Below are 21,553 nucleotides of genomic sequence, written 5' to 3'. Positions count from 1 at the left end.
TGGGAGTCAGAAACCCTTCTGAGGTGGTTTATAAGGAGAATGAATAATATATGAATAACTCATGGTGATGTCCTACTGACTTCCTGACTTCTGATCCGCTCATTACAATAGGACCACCACACAGCCAATAGGAGGAGAAGGGCTAGGAAGAGTAGGACGTCAAGGGCCATGTCTCTGTACCTGGTGAATATTAACAACGCTCCCTGCATAATCTACCTCTGCTGAAAGGTCAGAGTGGAGTGGGAAAGAAAGACACCCACTGGCTGAGTTAGTGATGGAGAGGGAGTCACTCACTTCAAAAGCTGGTGTCTTACTCATGATAAAGTCTTATAAAATGGCCAAGTTAATGGATTTAAATAGCTGCAAACTTGTATTTTATACGTGTTTGAATGTGTGTATCTACCAATACTGTATGGCTGCGTGTGTGTGTTTGTGCGTGGGTGTGTGTGGGTGTGTGTGGGTGTGTGTGTGTGTGTGAGTTCGATCTTATGTGTACTGTGAGCACCAGTAATGTAAAGTACTTAAGTAAAAATACTTTACAGTACTACATAAGTAGTTTTGTTTAGGTATCTGTACTTTATATTTAGGACTACTTTTACTTTTACTCCACTATATTCCTAAAAAAATTATGTACTTTTTACTCCATACATTTTCCCTGACACCCAAAAGTACTCGTTACATTTTCAATGCTTAGCAGGACAAGAAAATGGTCCAATTCACTCACTTATCAAGAGAACATCCCTGGTCATCCCTACTGCCTCTGATCTGGAGGACTCACTAAACACATATTTTAGCAATTACATTTACTTTTGATACTTAAGTATACTTAAAACCAAATACTTTTAAATAGTATTTCTCTGGATGACTTTCACTTTTACTTGAGTCATTTTCTATGAAGATATCGTTACTTTTACTCAAGTATAACAATTGGGTACTTTTCCCCACCCCTGGTGAGCACCTCTGTCACGCAGGCATGTTGTAAAGCTTTGTGGGGAATGTCAAATCAGATGGCGTGGTTTAAAGTTGAAAGATTTACTGAAAATGGATTCCAGATGCAGGCTCAAAAACACCAAGTCCCAGTTGTGATGCTCTGAGCAGCTCAGCAGAACTCTGGTGGCAGACAGCCCCTATCCAAGCAGAGGAGGCTAAGAAGTAGACACCCTCATACAGAACGCCCACCTCCTCCTCAACACACAGAAACACCAGCCCTGCGTCCCAATAAAAGTACATTTCTCCTGCAGGGTGTACTTTTTAAACTCACAACTCACTTCATGGATTTGAAAGAAAATGACTGGTAGAAGAAATAGGCTTTTAAAATGGTGGTGAGTAGTTCACGAATGCAAGAAAGGACAGGTTATTAGAGGGTAAAATTGTCTTTGCGTTAAGCAGAGGCCTGACAGTGTCCAGCTTGGTCCCACATCAACAGCACAAAAACAGGCTCTTTCACCTGGGACCTACCTACTTACACAACAGTCTGTCAAGAAGGAGTGGAGGCTTTCTCTTCTCTCTGCTCTACAGCTTAAATGCAGTGGTTTTGGGGACCTATTCGTCATAAATCCCAGACAATAGGGGTGGGGAGAAAGTGTTAAAGTACGCAGGGGGCGTCAAGTGAAGTTGTTGTCCGTGTTAATCACGTGATGGAAATGAGAACATACAATGGAACGGAAATATTTTAATTTGGAACATTTTTAAATATTCATTGATTCTTATAAATCAAATGTGATGGAAAAGTGTATTGTCATATTCTAACAAAAGCAGTGTTGGGTTAAATTTTGACAAAGAAAAAACATCACAGCAAATTTTAACAAAATATTGCAGCACAAACATCACAGCACAATTTTAAATAATGTATATCAGTATAATCCCGGATATGTATCCTAGTATTTCAAAAAGAGTTGAGAAGGCTTATCCAATCGGTTGCGAGGCCATCAGTGTCATTAACTAATATAACATACATATTCATGATGTGTTGCTATGCAAAATAGCATCTGTCTTTCAATAGCCTACCATCTGTTTAAGGGACTTTGTAATATTTATTGTTTATGAGAGAAATACCACACAATAAGGTGTTTGGAAAACAATTGTGATGCTCATTACCTTGAAAGTTTATACACAAAAATAGGTATCAGTGGTATTCTGATGCGTAGTAATTTATTGATGTGGATGACAGAATGTCCAATTTAGTATTCGTTCAAAATCGAGAGGAGAGGATGAGGGGGCAGTGGGGTGAACCTGAAGCCAGGCTAGGTTTCTTTTAATGAGTGCTTCCTGAAGCCCCAGAGAGGGGAGACCTGGAAGTCCTGTGAACAGCAAGGTGGCATTCCTGACCCCCCTCTGCTGCTGCCACTACCCTGGCTTCCTGACTCTCATAGACCCCGCTATCTGCAGAGTTTTAACACGCTCCATCAATCCCATCCCTCCCTCGCTGTCTCAGCCTGGAACTTTCCTGAAATGCAACTAAGGGCCTGGATATTAGAGTCCAACAGCTGATCACTACTGAGCATCACTGCAGTGGGACTGGGCTAGAGACGCTAGAGGTGCTTTGACCGTGGCCCTACTCTCCCTCCCTCTCTCGCCCTGCACTACCCAGGATGTCAAGTGAGGCCTCATGCCGGAGATGTCTTCCCACCTAAAATGATGAACACCTTTCAAGAGCTAAAAGCGGAGGTTTTGCTGTTACTGTCAGGTTCAGCATTCAACTAAAAGGGTATCCAGTGTTTTACCATCCTCTCTGGGACAGACTGACGGTGGATGGTGATGTTTATAGGGCCAGGATGGTGGTAGTGTTGTTTCACGAGCAGGGAAGGGCCAGGGCTAATGCCCTTGATGGTGTGATTGTCCCTGGACTGTGATGAGCAAGGACACAGTAGTAACAAGGCCCTGAGACGGTTACTATTTCAATGAGAAGAACTGATACAAAATCTATTTAATTTGAGATACTTCCAATCAAGATAGAGGATTTCACTTCTGTGTACTTGGGCACCTTTTGCATGTATTTGTTTGAATGTTTCTTACTTTGTCATGAACTAATCTATACTGAAAGGGATGAAACATCCCATAGGGCCTCAATAGAATAAGTTTCATAAAACCTACATCTGCCATACAATATAAGTCTGTGGTGAATTTTTTTTTCTACATCTAGTGCTGGCTTGAGAAGGTGAAATAACAAATGTTTGACTGGAAATGCAGTTGAGACACAGAATATCTTATCCATGAAGCAGTCAAGACAATCTCTCCCAGAACATACCCACTTACCCCATAGCGGCGCAAACCTCCCCGAAACTCTGACGTGTTCACTCAGAGAGCAAAGACCCAAACAGGAACCATCCCTCTTTGATCCACATGGCACACAAGGTCAACAATGTAACGGTGGTTTGGTTCAAACATGAATAATATATTTCTACATCTTCACAAAGAAAAGCTGGTTTGAAGATTGCATTCCGTTGCGGTCTGAGAAGACAGGTTCTCCTGAAGGGAAGTTTATCTCAACCCAGAATTTCAAAACAAAAGTGTACTGTAGCTAAGGCCCAAAATAACAAAGGAGCCCGGTGTTGGCTACATAGGGTGAAAGTACATGTCCCTGTCTGTGATGGGATTGTGTTCTTCCAGTGGCAAAGACGATACTGTTTAAAGTAGAGTTAAAACTATTGTAGCCATTGAAAATAGATACAGTTTATGTCTCCATGAAGAAAATCTTATCTTATTTGTGAAAAGGATTTAACAGTGACCAAGCTACTGATATCATGGATTTACAGACTGATGCAATAACTCCACAGTAACACATGCTAATGGTTTTCCTAGCGAGAAAATTATTCACGCCTGCCAAAATCTACCAAGTAAAAAGGCTCCAGAACATTATTATTTTCCTCTTTTTTTTTAAGAAAACCTGCAGTCATTCTCAGTTTATAAGTCACTGTGGCTATTAACACGCCTTTTCAATAAGCAGGAAAATGCAACATCATTTTCCACAGCAATTAGACAGCCTGATGTAAAGTAACTTGGCTGAGGCATCAGGCATGTTGAATGGCTCCTTCTAGCCTTGCTGGAAGGACTTAACAGGGCTACAGCGGCTGAGGAGCGCATGCTTTGGCTGGGAAAGCAGGACTGGAGTTGGGCAAGAGTACATGGTGATGTAATGCTGCTACAGAGAGCGAGCTGGTCTCCTCTCCCCCTCTCCTCTCCGTTCCTCTCTTAACCCCTTTCCTTTCCTCTTCTCTCCTATCCTCTCACCACATCGCCTCTCTCGCCAAAGAAAACCCACTCCCTTTTTCTTCTGTCTGATTATCAGCACAGTAATAACCTCACATAAAGCCTCTGCAGACAGACTATATCTAAAATCGTGGCTATGAAAGATAGTCCTTCTTTCGCTCTCTCCACCCCTCGCCCCTCGTCCGGACTGCCCGGCATTAGAACCCAGTTATGCAAAGCAGCCAGAGCCCGATGCCTGTCACCGGCTAATCACCACAAGGATGATCGATGATGTTTATTTTGTGATGATGGAACGCAGCCCCCCGACTGATGATAATTGTAATAAAAAGGACAGATCAAGCCTCTAAAGTTAAATAATCAGGCCATAATTTGCATTAATGTCTGGTTGGGGTGTTGGGGGACTTGACAGCTATCTAGGGCCCCCGCGCCTCTCTGGTTTGTTAGGACGAGTCCACCTTCAAGAGCACCCGTTGTCCTTGGCCTCCAGAGAGTGATTGTCTTACATCCCATATGATAATGGTCACTATCATAAGGACTCATTACTAACCTTGAGAAAGATAGCCTGAACTTTGCTTCAATCCCACTGGGCACAGCTGTCAATTCAACGTATATTCCATGTTGGTTCAATGTTATTTCATTGAAATGACGTGGAAACAATGTTGATTCAACCATGTGCACAGTGGTACGTATTCAACGTAGTATTCTCAACAGCATAAAGCGTCCTGATATCTGTACTCCATTGGTTTGTTGGTGTTAGTCCATTGACTCCATTCCAGCAATTATTATGAACCATCCACCTCAGAAGCCTCTGCTGCTGTACTCATTTTATACCGATTTAGTATGTACAGTTGAATTCGGAAGTTTACATACACTTAGGTTGGAGTCATTAAAACTCATTTTTCAACCACTCCACAAATGTCTTGTTAACAAACTGTAGTTTTGGCAAGTCGGTTAGGACATCTACTTGAAGTCATTTTTCCAACAATTGTTTACAGACAGATTATTTCACTTATAATTCACTGTATCACAATTCCAGTGGGTCAGAAGTTTACATACACTATGTTGACTGTGCCTTTAAACCGCTTGGAAAATTTCAGAAAATTATGTCATGGCTTTAGAAGCTTCTGATAGGCTAATTGACATAATTTAAGTCAATTGGAGGTGTACCTGTAGATGTATTTCAAGACCTACCTTCAAACTCATTGCCTCGTTGCTTGACATCATGGGAAAATCAAAAGAAATCATCCAAGACCTCAGAAAAAAATTGTAGACCTCCACAAGTCGGGTTCATCCTTGGGAGCAATTTCCAAATGCCTGAAGGTACCACATTCATCTGTACAAACAATAGTACGCAAGTATAAACACCATGGGACCAGGCAGCCGTCATACCGCTCAGGAAGGAGACGCGTTCTGTCTCCTAGAGATGAACGTACTTTGGTGCGAAAAGTGCAAATCAATCCCAGAACAACGGCAAAGGACCTTGTGAAGATGCTGGAGGAAACAGGTACAAAAGTATCTATATCCACAGTAAAACGAGTCCTATACCGACTTAACCTAAAAGGCCGCTCAGCAAGGAAGAAGCCACTGCTCCAAAACCGCCATAAAAAAAGCCAGACTACGGTTTGCAACTGCACATGGGGACAAAGATTGTACTTTTTGGAGAAATGTCATCTGGTCTGATGAAACAAGAATAGAACTGTTTGGCCATAATGACCATCGTTATGTTTGGAGGAAAAAGGGGGAGGCTTGCAAGCCGAAGAACACCATCCCAACCGTGAAGCATGGGGGTGGCAGCATCATGTTGTGGCGGGGCTTTGCTGCAGGGGGGACTGGTGCACTTCACAAAATAGATGGCATCATGAGGCAGGAAAATTATGTGGATATATTGAAGCAACATCTCAAGACATCAGTCAGGAAGTTAAAGCTTGGTCACAAATGGGTCTTCCAAATGGGTCTTCCAAATGGACAATGACCCCAAGCATACTTCCAAAGTTGTGGAAAAATGGCGTAAGGACCACAAAGTCAAGGTATTGGAGTGGTCATCACAAAGCCCTGACCTCAATACTATTGAAAATGTGTGGGCAGAACTGAAAAAGCGTGTGTGAGCAAGGAGTCCTACAAACTTGACTCAGTTACACCAGCTCTGTCAGGAGGAATGGGCCAAAATTCACCCAATTTATTGTGGGAAGCTTGTGGAAGGCTACCCAAAACGTTTGACCCAAGTTAAACAATTTAAAGGCAATGCTACCAAATACTAATTGAGTGTATATAAACTTCTGACCCACTAGGAATGTGATGAAAAAAATAAAAGCTGAAATAAATAATTCTCTCTACTATTATTCTGACATTTCACATTCCTAAAATAAAGTGGTGATCCTAACTGACCAAAGACAGGGAATTTTTACTCGGATTAAATGTCAGGAATTGTGAAAAACTGAGTTTAAATGTATTTGGCTAAGGTGTATGTAAACTTATGACTTCAACTGTATTTACAATATGCACAATTCTCTGTAAGCACATACTTTTCTACGGCTGTTTCTTTCTATAAATATATACAGCAGTATCATCATACCAAAGCTAGACACTGACAATTCATCTGACCCTCCATCTGTCCAATATCACCGACTAGTGACCTGAACCACAGACGTTCCACTGGAACAAGTCTTTAAACCCCTTGAGCAGAGCAATGTTCATTAGACGGCCAAGCAGCCAAGGACTTGGAAACATTTGCCTCAGTCAGTTCAGTTGTCCTGTTTTTACTAAGTGTTTGAACCGAGGGGTCTCCAAGGGAAACGGAGCCTCTGATGGAGAGCCAGCTGTACTAAAAAGAAGAAGCCAAAAAAAAGGAGTAGAAAAATAAGAGAAGAGGCTAATGGGGCTCCACTTTTAAGTGTGATGTACCAGAGGAATAGATGAATGTGGAGAATTCCCCACATGCACCAATTCACACTAAGGAGGAACACTGTTTTTTCTCCTTTTCGGTCTTTTGGCTGAGGAACTTTCACAACTATATTTAAATAGGACTGAGGCTGAAGTTAAACAATATCCTGAAATGAATACAGTGTTGACATCCATCAACTAACGAAGATACTGTACTGAGACAAAATAATATTGTTGTTTTTTGGGGGGTGTATCGATGTGCTTCTTTTACGATATTCTCTTGAAGATAGGAATAGTATGTGTTGTACTCTATGTATAATACATGAGAATGTAGACTTAAACTAGCATCAAGTCATACACATCGCCTTAGAGAGCTAAGAAATTCTACAAACGAAATGAAACAAAATGGCCCTTTCTGTCCTTTCTATTTTTACCACAGATGTCGATGTCATCGGGAGGAATTATGTGTTTGCATTCATTCAGAGGATTGTTAAAACAAAATGTGATTCTCCTTCCCCTCATATCACCTTCATGAATATTCAGTAGCCTCAGCACTGAGGGGAAAAACAAACAAAAAACAAACACAATTATCACAAGTGGCAATTTCAACCAGATGTCTGTAGGATTTGCCGGGCTGCGGCTATGGTAACTACAGTGTTTGATGGAGAACAAGCGTTCCAGAATCCTCCGTCCAGCCAATCGGAGAGACTCTGGGGGTTCTAATGACCCCTAGGTCAGAGGGGTCACCAGAGTAAAAAGCGGATCTGAGAAATGGCGGGCCCACTGCCAAGACAGGCCCATAAATCCCCTCTCTCAGAGGAAGCCATCTTGTATTATGCTGTTAAATCAAACCATAATCACAGCCTTGCATTGTGCTGCTGGCCCCGACCCATGGCGCAGAGAGGAGGCTACAATACGAAGGGAGATCAATTAGCCTGTGAGCTGAGGAGGAAAATAATGTGCTGCCTCTGAGAGAGAGAGCGAGAGAGCTTGTTCTGCTGCTTCGCAAAAATACATTTTTGGCAGCTTTACCAATTTCATTTGATAAAATAATATTTTCTACATGAAAAATACTAAACAAATTATTTTTATATGAATATATACATCCTAAATGATAACATATATCTACTTTGAAGTGCTTACTGTAAGTTGAGAGAACATTATACAGACAGAATAACAAAAACAAATTATATAGCCTACATATGAAATGGTGTTGTTCCATTGTAGAATGCATGTTCAACAGGTTGAAGTGTCTAGCTCAATTTAGCAGCCCTTAAGCTCCCTCTAGTGGACACACATGGAACAGTTTTAACTCAACCAATTTGACAGAACACCTTTAAAATCTTTACCATACTGTACATACAGTGTGTAGACTGATTATAGTTTAATTACAGTGTAATTTAATTACTTATTTAAAAACATATACAGTACCAGTCAAAAGTTTGGACACACCGACTCATTCAAGAGTTTCTCTTTCTTTTTTCTCTCTTTTTTTTTTCTTCCCAAGAGTGTGCAAAGCTGTCATCAAGGCTAAGGGTGGCTACTTTGAAGAATCTCAACTATAAAATATATTTTGATTTGTTTTACATATTTTTGGTTACTACATGACTCCATATGTGTTATTTCATAGTTTTGATCTCTTCAGTATTATTCTACAATGTAGAAAATTGTAAAAATAAAGAAAAACCCTTGAAATGAGTAGGTGTGTCCAAACTTTTGACTGGTACTGTATATTTCAAATCAGACATCTTCAGAAGGGATACAAATCATAACAGGCGTTGAAGTAGACTGTTTGTAAGGTGTTCTATTTTAAAAAATTTATAATGTCAGATTGAATTATTTTCTGCGGAACATCCTTTTAACTAGAATGCTTAAAACACTGAATATCACATCAATCCCTGAATCCTACTTTGTTCCAGTTTCTGTATAATAAAACAGAGAAATTCACCTCCTGGATTCCCAGATCAACAGACATCTAGGTGTCAGTTTGACACTGGTGCTGCTCTGCTCTCTACAGCTGGGGGACTAATCCAGGGGCCTGATGAGGGCCCTTTCATATTAAACAGGCAGATTAGACACCTTAAACGGAGGGCAGCCTGGAGAGGTGCTGTTACCGTGACCTCCGGGGTCCTGCTGCCTCTCATCAGGCAGGTACGGAAGTGGTCACACACACACACACACACACACACACACACACAACATGGGCCACAAGAAGAAAACCTCTCCTCTCTCCACCACTGCCTACTCTGCCTCACTGTCTTCCTCTCCTCACTGACCTCTTAGTCTGCCAGCGTCTGCTGCCACGGTAATGCTACCACCATTCCCATCATGCACAGGGGCATACGAGCTCCCATGAGTCCCCACACCGCTCCCTGCCATCTGCCGTGATTTATAGAAAATGGCCGATGATTTATGGCCTAGTCATCTCACAATGAAGTTGTTTTCTTTCATTATGGCGACCTCCCGACCCAGCCGCCACTCCCCTGCCTGCTTGGGGAAATGTGTGCTAATCATACACCATAAAGATCTTTAAACAGAAGGGGGGTTGGCCGGGGGAGTGGAAATGGAGGGGGCTTTAGTGAAATACATTTTCAACAGCGTGTGAATACTAATAGAGCCGAGTTGAGCGGACCTTGGTGGTGGCGTGTCGGAGATGAGACACGGCCACCGCAGAGAGATACCTGCCTTAATGAGACTGTTTTAGGGTATTAAGGACGGTGGAGACTAGGTAGCTGCCTGACAGGCCACGCATTGCAGCTACTGCACTGTTTCTCCTTCAGCTTTGATCTCTAAATGAAAAGGATCTTTTTGGAGTCTTGGGTGATCCAGAAGAGTTCAAAGATTAATGCCTAGTTAAAGCTTGTAAACCTGGATGTCTCAGCGGTCACACATTTGCCCCAATGTTAATTTAATCATATGCGGCTGATTGTATTGTTTGTTACAGGGAATCCACTTCAAAGCTGGCCCGCCTACTAACACTTTGTTTATGATCACTAATGATGCAGGTGGTGATAGTGTTTTTCCACTCTTTATTGGTGAGCCTTCAGATGACTGGAGAACGCACACAGCCCAAGGATGCTGCAGTGACAAATGAGAGTCTGCGGTCTTATTGCTGATTCACCACATCCTAAGCGTAATGGCCTGTGCCCTCTATCCTACCCCTGATTAGGGAAGGCTACAGTGCAGCTGTGAGCCCATAAGAGCAGCAGGACAACTAATAACTGTTCAATTCCACTTTCAGTTTGCCTCCTCTAAATGCCCCGTGTACACTAGCACGCGGTGCCGCGCGGTGGAACACCGCCTCCCATTCATTTTCAATGGAAGGAAAGCGGTGAGAAGCGGAGAGGGCGGGGGAACGTGGTAGACTACTTTTGCTGCCAAAATTATTTCAAAAAAATTTATTAAAGTAATACACAGAGGATGCTTTTCCTCTCAAGAAAATGCAAAGAGCGCCATCTGCTGCTATTCCCATGTCCTGCAGGAGATTTCTTCTCCCACATTCTTGAGAAGATACTGTCTATCTGCTCTCAATTTATACTTCAAATATACAACATATGTGATTACATGCTTCAGACAGGGACTGAAGTTGGTTTATTTCAAGTTTAAATTTCAACAAATTCTATCACGGGAGAAAGAAGTGAACAAAACATGAAATATGTACAGTTGTCATAATACACAGAAAATATAACAGACGGCATATAAATATAGGTACGGGAGGGATAAAACAATGACTGAAGCTAAATAAAAGAAGCATGCATTGTAAGTGGTTCACAAGGAATAGAACAGCCAAGCCAATATTACATCTGTGGAAAATACTGCTATTAAACTATTGGCTTTATTTATAGCAGCCTTGGGATGCATCCCAAATGGAACCTATTGCCCTATATAGGGCACTACTTTTGACCGGGTCCCATAAGGCTCTGGTCAAAAGTAGTGCACTGGGTAGGGAATAGGGTGCCACTTGGGACATAACCTTGGTCTTCAACGCAACACATTTCCTGTATAATTCATGACATATAATACAGTATTTCAAAATAGGGGCAAAAATAACAATTCAAAAGCAGTATTCAGAAGCTATTGGTATGGATTAATATTGCCAGGCAGGTGTACTGTAAAAAAACAAGGCACAAGCAAATACACGCTCAAGATACATGGCTTGAGGATAATAGGGTTTGGTTTTTGATACAGGCCAATGTGTGCACACAGCATACAGTTACAGTATAGTATACAATGTTTGGTCTGTTAAATCAGCCCTAGCTTGGTAGCTGTGATGGATATCAATAGTGTGTGTGTGTGTTATATAATACAAGCTGACCAGACATTCATAGATTAGAAGCAACGTTTCTTCAACATAAAGTCAGAGTTGGCAATGTTAGTTAATCATTGAGGTTGCTGGGTATAATATTGCAAGTTCCCTCGCATGCAAATGAGGTCTCTCTCTGACTCTCTTTTTATAACAAGTTTGTGAATCAATGATTAAAAGTACTGTACAAAACACTAATTTTGAGTTTCATTTTTGATTCAATTGCAACAGGCAGGTCTAACAAAAAAAATACTGTGTTTGTACTTGACAACATTTTGGACTTGGTCCTAGCCAATGTTCCATCCAGTCCATAGCTGATAAAATTGCTAAGAATTCTCACATTTGAGAAAAAAAGAATTATTGTGCACTGTTACAGTACATTTAACAGTCAATGTAGTGAAACTGTACTACAGAAACAGTAAGGCCCGATAGTGTTCTCAGTAACACGCCACACTTATCTTGACTTTAAATTAACAGGGTTGGGCTCAATTCACTTCAATCAAATCAGGAAGTAAACTGAAATTCCAATTTCATTTTTATCCCCATAGACAAGCATTGGGGAAAATTGGGAAATGGAATTTCTGAATGGGTTGAATTGAAATGGAATTGACCCAAACTCTGAATTGTAGTTCTAACCGAAACTGTACCTTTAACATTCATAATAAGGAGAGTAAAATACATTAGGTTTAACGCCATGATTAGTATTTCTAAAGCAGCAGTAACATTTCATAGGAGCGCTAAAAAATGGCATCTATACATTTCAAACAAGGACGGTTAACTTACAATGGTCATTTACAGTGCTTTGACAAAAAAGTTCATCCAAGTATTTGGATTTTTTGTTACTAATTCATTATTGCTGCATTCAATTCAAAAGACAAAAACTTCTTATCTTTTTATTTTGTTGCCTCTTGTGTCTTTAAAATGGTAAAGATTTTTTGTTGAGCACTGGCACTTACAATGTCCTTAGATTATCGACTAATATGTCAGATTGTCAAGGTCTTCATACTATATGACAAATAGGTATTGCCCATATTTTATTTTTAGACAAAATAGTTCACATTTGAAAATTCTAGGACTCTTCATTGCGGTTTTACATTGCAAGAATACTTCAGATCCCAGTAGTTTTGACTCATTACAACGTGCCCGAATGTTAAAGCACAAAAAACAGCAGACCCAAACCTCTACCAACTCAACCAATAACTCCCCTTTCATAATAACATATGAAGGGTGATAATGTAATCCTTGCGAAAATGGAAAATATTCCTTCACCAGTTGTTGGGGCCCAAACCACACAGTCGAAACACAGGTGTTACACACATAGGCAGTTAACAGAGGCTTATTCAACACAGCTTTTCACTGCATGTACTAATCATTGGCCAGCCAAATGATCTTCTCCCACTAATGGAAATGAACGTTTTTAGATTCTCACTAACTGAGAAATTCTACAAGGAATATTCTTTAAATACAGGCTTAAAAACATAGCGTCACCACGAAGAACAAATTCTTCAGACGCCAAATACTATGGAACAATTACTATCGAAATCTTTAAATTGCCCCTTTACAAATAACCAAACACGTTTCCAAATAAGCCTATCTATCCATTGCGAGAAGGAACACTAGAGGCAATGAGGCGGTCGTGTACAGAGCGACACTCTGCTTCCATCAACATTAAAACCTTTCAGACGGTTTATAAAGGACTCAGGTTTCCTTCAATGCTCTTTACATTCATTTGACTAGGTATTGAAGTAGTGTTGCATTCAAATCTTAATAAAATGTGGAATTAAAGTATTTACAAGACGACAAAACAGAAGGAAATAAAATGTTGATTGCGACAGGCGTAGGGTTTCCCAACAAAAACAGCCTACAGCCTTTATTATAATACATTAAAACTACAAGGAAGTCTGGAAAGAAAGATTGAGGCACAACTGTTTCCCTATCTGGGTCGCGTTCATTAGGGCACGCCATGGAAAATATTTCAAAACGGTAAAAATATAATACAATTAGTGTTTCTGATTGGACCAGTAGTCCACGTAGTCCATTCCTGTTTCAGTCTGTTTTGCACCGTTTGGTGCCCTATGAACACAACCCTGTACTGTATGTACCTGCACACACACGGATGGAGCCGGAGGGCCATGTTCATTAGTATGAGGAGATGTCTGAGGAGCTGCTGCTGTTGCTGGTGGACGTCTGGGCTCTCTTTATGTACAGGTTCAGCAGCTTCATCTGGTGGGATAGTAAAGACGCTGAATGAAACCAACCCATTCTAACACAACGTTTCAAGACATTGAAAAACATTCTGCAACCTGTAGATCTTGAAAAAAAAACAGAAGAGAATTAAAGACATTGCCTGCATCCCAAATTGCGCCCTATTTCCTAGTGCACCACGTAGGGAATAGGGTGCCATTTGAGAGCGAGCCAGACAGGGTGCTGAGATGAGACGGTAGTGTACCTTGCTTCCTGTGAGCTGGGCCAGGTAGGGCTTCAACTCTTCACCGATGACAGAGTAGACAGCCACCAGACAGAACACACTGGCCTTCCTCACACTGCTCTCTGTGTTGTCATACCCCTGTACACAGAGAGACATCAGAACAATATTAGACATACTCTGAGTACACCAAACATTAGGAACACCTTCCTAATATTGAGTTTCAGCCCCCCCCCCCCCTTTTGCCCTCAGAACAGCCTCAATTCATTGGGGCATGGACTCTACAAGGTGTCGAAAGCCTTCCACAGGGATGCTGGCCCATGTTGACTCCAATGCTTCCCACAGTCGTGTAAAGTTGGCTGGATGTCCTTTAGGAGGTGGACAATTCTTGATACACACGGGAAACTGTTGAGTGTGAAAAATCCAGCAGCGTTGCAGTTCTTGACACAAACCGGTACGCCTGGCACCTACTACCATACACCGTTCAAAGGCACTTAAATATTTTGACTTGCCCATTCACCCTCTGAATGGCACACATACACAATCCATGTCTCAAGGCTTAAAATTCCTTCCTTAACCTTTCTCCTCCCCTTCTTCTACACTGATTGAAGTGGATTTAACAAGTGACATCAATAAGGGATAATAGCTTTCACCTGGGTTCACCTGGTCAGTCTATATCATGGAAGTAGCAGGCTTTCTTAATGTTTTTCATACTCAGTGTATAGACAGTGTGGCATAATCCCAAGGTCAGAGAGTAATTATCTTATGTAACTAAACCACAACCATCAACACTGTACTGGAAGTAGACACATTCCAAGTGTTTCTATTGGAAGTAGACACATTCCAAGTGATTATATTGGAAGTAGACACATTCCAAGTGATTCTATTGGAAGTAGACACATTCCACGTGTTTCTATTGGAAGTAGACACATTCCAAGTGATTCTATTGGAAGTAGACACATTCCAAGTGTTTCTATTGGAAGTAGACACATTCCAAGTGTTTCTATTGGAAGTAGACACATTCCAAGTGATTCTATTGGAAGTAGACACATTCCAAGTGATTCTATTGGACGTAGACACATTCCAAGTGATTCTATTGGAAGTAGACACATTCCAAGTGTTTCTATTGGAAGTAGACACATTCCAAGTGTTTCTATTGGAAGTAGACACATTCCAAGTGATTCTATTGGAAGTAGACACATTCCAAGTGTTTCTATTGGAAGTAGACACATTCCAAGTGTTCCTATTGGAAGTAGACACATTCCTAGTGTTTCTATTGGAAGTAGACACATTCCAAGTGTTTATATTGGAAGTAGACACATTCCTAGTGTTTCTATTGGAAGTAGACACATTCCAAGTGATTATATTGGAAGTAGACACATTCCAAGTGATTCTATTGGAAGTAGACACATTCCAAGTGTTTCTATTGGAAGTAGACACATTCCAAGTGTTTTTATTGGAAGTAGACACATTCCAAGTGTTTCTATTGGAAGTAGACACATTCCTAGTGTTTCTATTGGAAGTAGACACATTCCAAGTGATTCCACGTCAACCAGTCAGTAAGTACATCAATAAATCAACCATTGGGATAACCAATCAGTCAACTTGATTTATAAAGCCCTTTATACCTGCAGTAGTCCTGGTATGATGTCAGGCAGCAGCTGGTGGAGGGACTCCTTGGTGATGCGTTCTATCACCTTGGTCTGCATCTTGATGGAAGCCAGGTTGATGGGGTAGTCAGCCGTCTGCACGATGGGACACAGCACCTTGATACACTGTTCTGGGTGGATGGAGCCGGCCAGGGTGGAGGCTGACTCCTCTGCTGCCCGCACAACCTGGGTAGTGAGGGAAGGGTGGAGTGAGGAGGGTGAAATGGTTGATCATGGAATGGGTTCATTTTAGTTTATTGACAGAGAAGGGTACATGTACAGTATCAGTCAAAAGTTTGGACACGCCTACTCATTCAAGGGTTTTTCTTAATTTTTTACTATTTTCTACATTGTAGAATAATACTGAAGACATCAAAACTATGAAATAACACATATGGAATCATGTAGTAACCAAGAAAGTGTTAAACAAATAAAAATATGTTTTATGTTTGAGATTCTTCAAAGTAGCCGCCTTTTGCCTTGATGACAGCTTTGTGAACGGTTGGCATTCTCTCAACCAGCTCAACAGGCAAGACTACACTTCATCCCGACAGTCTTTCCATAATTATATTTAAGTGCTGTTAACTCCATAAAAAACTAACACATCATCACAGAGTTGAAAGCTATTAATTCAAGAAGTGTAGCATGACCTCTAAAGCAGAGCCTCATAGACGGAGAGAGCCAGTGAGAGCTACCTCTTTGTGGGAGTCTTTGTGTAGCTCCAGGGTCTTCATGATGGTGAGTTCTGCGTAGTTCTTGAAGCGGGCCGGCTGGTTGCGTAAGATCTCCTTCAGCACTCGTAGCGCCAGGGCCCGGATGGTGTGCTGCAGGTTGGGGGGAAAGGACACGACATGCTCAGAGACAGCAGAAGGAAGAACAGTGGATTTAAGCATCAGATTGTGGCATTGCTCCTAAAACAGAGTTAACTTTGTTGATTGTTGTTTTTAAAGTATTTTTTCTATCTCTCTCTCCATCCATTTATCCATTCATCCAGAGTCCTTACATCTTGGTCTGACAGAGTCTCCAGCAGCAGGAGCAGCATGGTTTTGAAGTGTTCCTCCCACACGGCCAGGCTGTCCTCCCGGGCTATCTTCAGCAGCTCCACCAGGGCTCCCCTCCTCTCCTCTGGCCTCTCACTGGGGCTAGACAGCTCCTTCAGCAGCTCAGCCACCTTTCAACGACCACAATATATAGTAGTCAGTGACCATAGAATTACATATAGATCACTAAATGGAATTTAATAGGACCTCCATATCCGTGACTTCAAAGTGTTTTTACGTAGCTATAGTAAAACATAGAAATTGTTGCCAAATGAATTCAGTCAATCACCAGTCCCAGCTGCTCTGCAGGGGAACTGTTCTTGGTGTGCAGCATCTTGTTTTCTCCACCACACTCTTGGCGGCCTGCGAGGAAGAGGGTTGGGGGGGGGGTCTCCCTTACAGTTAATATATAGCTGATTGGCTGACAACTGTATACCACGGGTATGACAAAACATTTATTTTTACAGCTCTAATTACATTGGTAACCAGTTTATAACAGAAATAAGGCACCTCAGGTGTTTATGTTATATACCACACCTGGACCTTATTGCTTAAATGTATTATGTCAATCCAAAAATGGCACCCAATTCCCTATATAGCTCACTACTTTTGACCAGAGCTATGAAAGGAATAGGGTGGTCAAAAGTAGTGCACTATATAGGGAATAGGGTGCCATTTCAGAAAAGTAGCAGAGGGAACAGGGTGCCATTTCAGACCCTTGAGACAGCCTCACCATCTCGAAGCTGCTCCACGTCGTCCTCGTACACCGTCTCTCTCAGCGCAGCCTTGTCGTAGGCGCTGATGGTGTCAGAGTAGTTGTAGGGGTTGTAGTCGCGGCCCCGGGGGCCGGAGAAGGAACGGGGGGAGGGGGTGTTGAGTAGGGAGGTCTTGTTGTCCAGGGCCGTGCGACCCCCGGGCCCCTCCACCACATCAACACCAGAGTGTGATGCTGTTCCAACACCCGGCTGAGGAGAAACAAGACTATTGATAAAACGTAACATAACCATACAGTTTTATAAAAAATAACTAAATGTATGTTCATGTCCATTCTAGAGAAAATAAAAATATTGACCAGAGAACAGTTGCCAAACAAGTCCACTTATTCAATCCCCCCTCTGGATTTAAAAGGAATGGGCTGTTGGAAGTCACTCCCTCTAGTCCATTCTAACAATCCAAATCTTTTAAATCAATGAGGGGGAGTGAGTGGAGAATAGTAGGGAATTGCCCAAGCCCCTCACCGTGTCCTCTCTCTTGCCTCTGCCTGGCTCCATGAGGTCCTCCTGACTGCGGAAGCTGAAGTTCTGGATGGCCTCAGTGACGCCTCGCAGGGAGCTATAGATCTGATCGGTGTTCAGGTTCTCTGTGTCGTACTCCAACATGCTTCAGGTCACACCGCGAGGGGAGGGTTATTATTCAAGGACGACACTAGCATACAACACCACCACAGGAAGAAGACGTCTGCCCAGTGGGCAAAAGCGAGGAAAAAAACTGGTTGAAAAGACGCCATTTTATTTACCTAGTACGTAAAGATGTCATTTCAAGCAGTTTATTCCGCTTTTCGACCATCCTTTTCATATAAAAGATCAACCATGCATAACAGTACGTGTTGACAGAGTGGAACAGACTGGTGAGTCAAGGTGTTAATGTGGTGAATTGCTGCTGCGGAATGAAGGTAAAAAAAGGAAGTGAAAGGAAAAACAAACTAGACCGTGGGGTAGGGACAAATCAAGGGTGACACAGCTATGTGACACTGTACCTGGGAGAGTAAGCACTTCGCAGGGTCTTGAGGGAGGGTGCAGCAGGGGTGGAGGAGAGAGAAGGGAAGGGAGGGGGGTACTTTGACAGGCCATCAGCACTCCAACCCCATAGCCGGCTGTAACGTGCCCAGAGCACGGCAAGGGAGGGAATGAGAGAGGGAGGGAGGGAAAGAAAAGGGGGAACAGAGTCGCAAGGGAGAAAAAGAGAGACGTGAGGAGGGAACAGTGCGGAGAGGGGGGACTACTTGTTGTTCGTTGTTAGTTAAGTTAGTAGCGATGTAAGTAACTTCCATGGTGTGTTGGGGACCAGGTATTAAAGGTCACACCTACCTGGGAGAGAGCCCCCCCCCATGGGAGCAGTTGGTGGGAGAGGTGAGGGGGCTGCTGCGACTGCTGGGGTGGCGAGGTGGGGGAGGAGTCCGTCCCATGGTGCTACTGGGAGAAGCCTGCGGATCACACAGAAATCGGAGACGGTACAGTACATTAGAAACTGGGTGGTTCGAGCCCTGAATGGTGATTGGCTGACAGCTGTAGTACATCAGACCGTATACCACGGGTATGACAAAACATGTATTTTTACTGCTCTAATTACATTGGTAACCAGTTTATAATAGCAATAAGGCACCTCAGGGGTTTGTGATATATGGCCAATATACCACGGCTAAGGGCTGTATCCAGGCACTCTAAGAACAGCCCTTAACCGTGTTATATTGGCCATATAACACACCTCCTCTGTCTTTATTGCTTAATTATATAATGCTATCCCAGTATATTTAGATTACAATACAACTATTGTCCATGTTACAGCAAATAAAGTTTAGGTTATTGGCTAACTCTGCCAGTGAGAAGATATTCAGCGTATTCGAGGACCTTCTTGAGCAAATTCACTATTCTAGTTGCGCTGTGGAAATTCACTACTCATCTTCTCGTGGCGAGTAGATATTTGGGATAAAGCGATTTTAGCCCTGCTCAGTCTCATCCTCTCGAAGACGTTGACTAGACGTGAACGTCAGAGTCAGGTCTTACCTCTCTGGTGTTGCTGGAGTTCCGCAGGTGGCTATGCAGCAGTTTAGTGGCTCCGTCCTGGAAGGTCTTGGGCAGGGCCCCCAGCAGCATGGTGAACTCTGGGGTGTTCAGCTCAAACAAGGCGATCAGAACCACCTGAGCCGCCTGGGGATTAAAGGGTCACAGAGAGGTCAATGGTTAGAGGTCGTCAAAGAGGGCGTTCATTTTTCCCCCATTAACATCGACATATGATATTACGCAATAATGTGCATTTCAAGGTCATATCCGACGCTTAGAGAAGAGACGGGACATTCGACAAGCCCATTCTGCTCTTACGGAACCATGAGTCACATCAGTCAATGGATTTACAAATACACGAGCCATAAACATTGCACAGAAATGCGGTAGCACATATTTGTTTAGGTTCAGTTAGCATTCAGTTAGTCAGGCGAGTTAAAACCATTGTCAGTTCTTGTAAAACAGTTAAAAACCCAGTATCAATGTTTCTCTCGTGTGAATTCCATGCATGTCGGTCAACCAAACCTGGTCACTGCAGATAAACAAGAACCATGAGGAACAAGTAACAGCAGCACAGGCTACTATCAAAACGCAATATTACCGCACATTCAGAGCCATTATGTTGCCCATTCCCACCCCGTCGCTTAAAGGTGCAATCTGCAGTTGCTAGATAAATGTTTTGACTTCTACGTGAATTATATATGCACCCATTATTCTTGAACTTAGAAATGCCTCATGAGCTCAGCTCAACTGTGGTACCCCATCAGAATCCTAAACGTAAGCTTGTTTAACGCCATCGTTTGTAAACAAAGTCAATGTAAACAAACCCGGTATAGCCTCAAAACAGAGTTAAGACTATCATTTTGATATCACGCATGGTCAGTCCTTGCATCCCTAGCTCTGTCTATGAATTTGAGAGTGGTTGCATTTCTCCAGCCCAATTGCTCCGTTTTTTAGCGAAACAGTGGTGGGGTCAACATCTTGTTATCATTTCAACTGCTGATTGCCACTTCAACATTCGCTCATTATGAAGAAACCTTTGAAAGTAGAAACAACTGTTCTGGCTCATTCAGAGCCAATTCAGTCCCCAATCCCACCCCTGCACCGTCCTTTACATTCAGTTATAAAGCAGAAACATCTCTGAGTGCCAGCAAGGCGAAGTTGGGTTAGCGACAGAGAGCCCAGGCTTGAGGAAGTTATGTGAGGCAGACTGCAGACCGTGCAGCTGACTGATGGGTCGGGGGCTCTACTACCTGCTTGCACCTCTCCTCCACGTTCCCCTCTCCAGGTAGAGAGGCTACGGTGGTGCTGGGCCTGCCTGACAACTCCTCACCTGCCCAGCTATGGTGGAAACTCTGGGGTTGGGGGTCGACCGACAGGTAGGTTGGGGAAATTATGTTTAAAAAACAAAAATAAAAACAACCAAAAATGGATGAAGCCAGCAAACAATAGTTATTTTAGAGCTTTGGCTGATCAGTTGAAAACTGGCCGGCTGGTTAAATCTGGGACATTTACAGAAATGCTGATTAATGTGCATTATCCCTGTGAAACACAAAGTAAATTAAAAGAAAGTGCCTGACGCTGTTGCTATGGAAACAAACCCAACTCTGCCCACCTTCCGGACGTCGGAGCTCTTTGGTTCCGTGGTCCAGGTGATGATGCGGGAGACGGCCAGGCGCGTCTCGCTGGAGTTGACAAAGTCTGCGGGGTCCATTTGACGGGCCAGGCCCTCAATGTACCTCAGGATGGCCACCTTGACCTTCAGGTTGGGGGTCTGGGTCTGGTCGACGATGAAACGCATCAGGATGTTAAACTGCTGGTCCAACGGGAACGAGTCCCTGGGAAAGAGAGAGGAAAATGAAGAGAAAAAGGCCTGAGATGAGAGGGATTGATCCACTAGAACAAGGATCATCCTCTAGATCCAGGCACGGGACGATTTTCTTTTGCTGAGTGGATTTTCGGGGGGCCGGTACATAATTACAAATCATTTGTAGATGGCAAATCGACCGCAAGAAGACCAAACAGATATAATATTTGACTAAAACATAATCATTTCAAACCTTGCTTACATTTGTGTATGATCACGTGTCTCTCTATTATGCGTGCAAATACAATACTTTTGATCAGATTTACAAAATTAAAATCAGCTGGACCTGATTTCCTGGTGTTTAATTTGAACAATGAAAATGCAAAATGTATATATATTTTTTAATTCTTATTTTTTTGCTCAGAAAACATGGGGGGGGGGGGGGGGGGGTAGTGGGTCG

General features: G+C 42.6%; 1 protein-coding gene across 14 annotated transcripts in view; it reads right to left on the bottom strand.

Moving 5' to 3' along the window:
- Positions 1-10,644: 10,644 nt before the first annotated feature.
- LOC129840573 (CLIP-associating protein 1-B-like) overlaps positions 10,645-21,553 on the bottom strand; it is a 35,351-nt gene continuing 24,442 nt past the window's right edge. For 9 of the 14 annotated variants that reach the window (XM_055908541.1, XM_055908543.1, XM_055908545.1 and 6 more), the window contains 12 exons: positions 20,902-21,124; positions 19,290-19,433; positions 18,594-18,709; positions 18,263-18,379; positions 17,745-17,886; positions 17,240-17,471; positions 16,796-16,869; positions 16,470-16,637; positions 16,162-16,290; positions 15,446-15,652; positions 13,842-13,958; positions 10,645-13,615 (listed from right to left, as the gene is read on the bottom strand). In XM_055908541.1, the coding sequence (XP_055764516.1) occupies positions 13,532-13,615; positions 13,842-13,958; positions 15,446-15,652; positions 16,162-16,290; positions 16,470-16,637; positions 16,796-16,869; positions 17,240-17,471; positions 17,745-17,886; positions 18,263-18,379; positions 18,594-18,709; positions 19,290-19,433; positions 20,902-21,124 (1,753 nt within the window). In that variant the 3' untranslated portion in view covers positions 10,645-13,531. The remainder of the gene's footprint in view (positions 13,616-13,841; positions 13,959-15,445; positions 15,653-16,161; positions 16,291-16,469; positions 16,638-16,795; positions 16,870-17,239; positions 17,472-17,744; positions 17,887-18,262; positions 18,380-18,593; positions 18,710-19,289; positions 19,434-20,901; positions 21,125-21,553) is intronic. The other 5 variants (XM_055908544.1, XM_055908546.1, XM_055908548.1 and 2 more) reach the window with 1 other exon arrangement.

The sequence above is a fragment of the Salvelinus fontinalis genome, chromosome 41 (genome assembly GCF_029448725.1).
Source record: "Salvelinus fontinalis isolate EN_2023a chromosome 41, ASM2944872v1, whole genome shotgun sequence".
NCBI classification, from domain to species: domain Eukaryota; kingdom Metazoa; phylum Chordata; class Actinopteri; order Salmoniformes; family Salmonidae; genus Salvelinus; species Salvelinus fontinalis.
The sequence above is the reverse complement of the archived record's forward strand: the minus strand, read 5'-3'. Positions and strand labels throughout refer to the sequence as shown.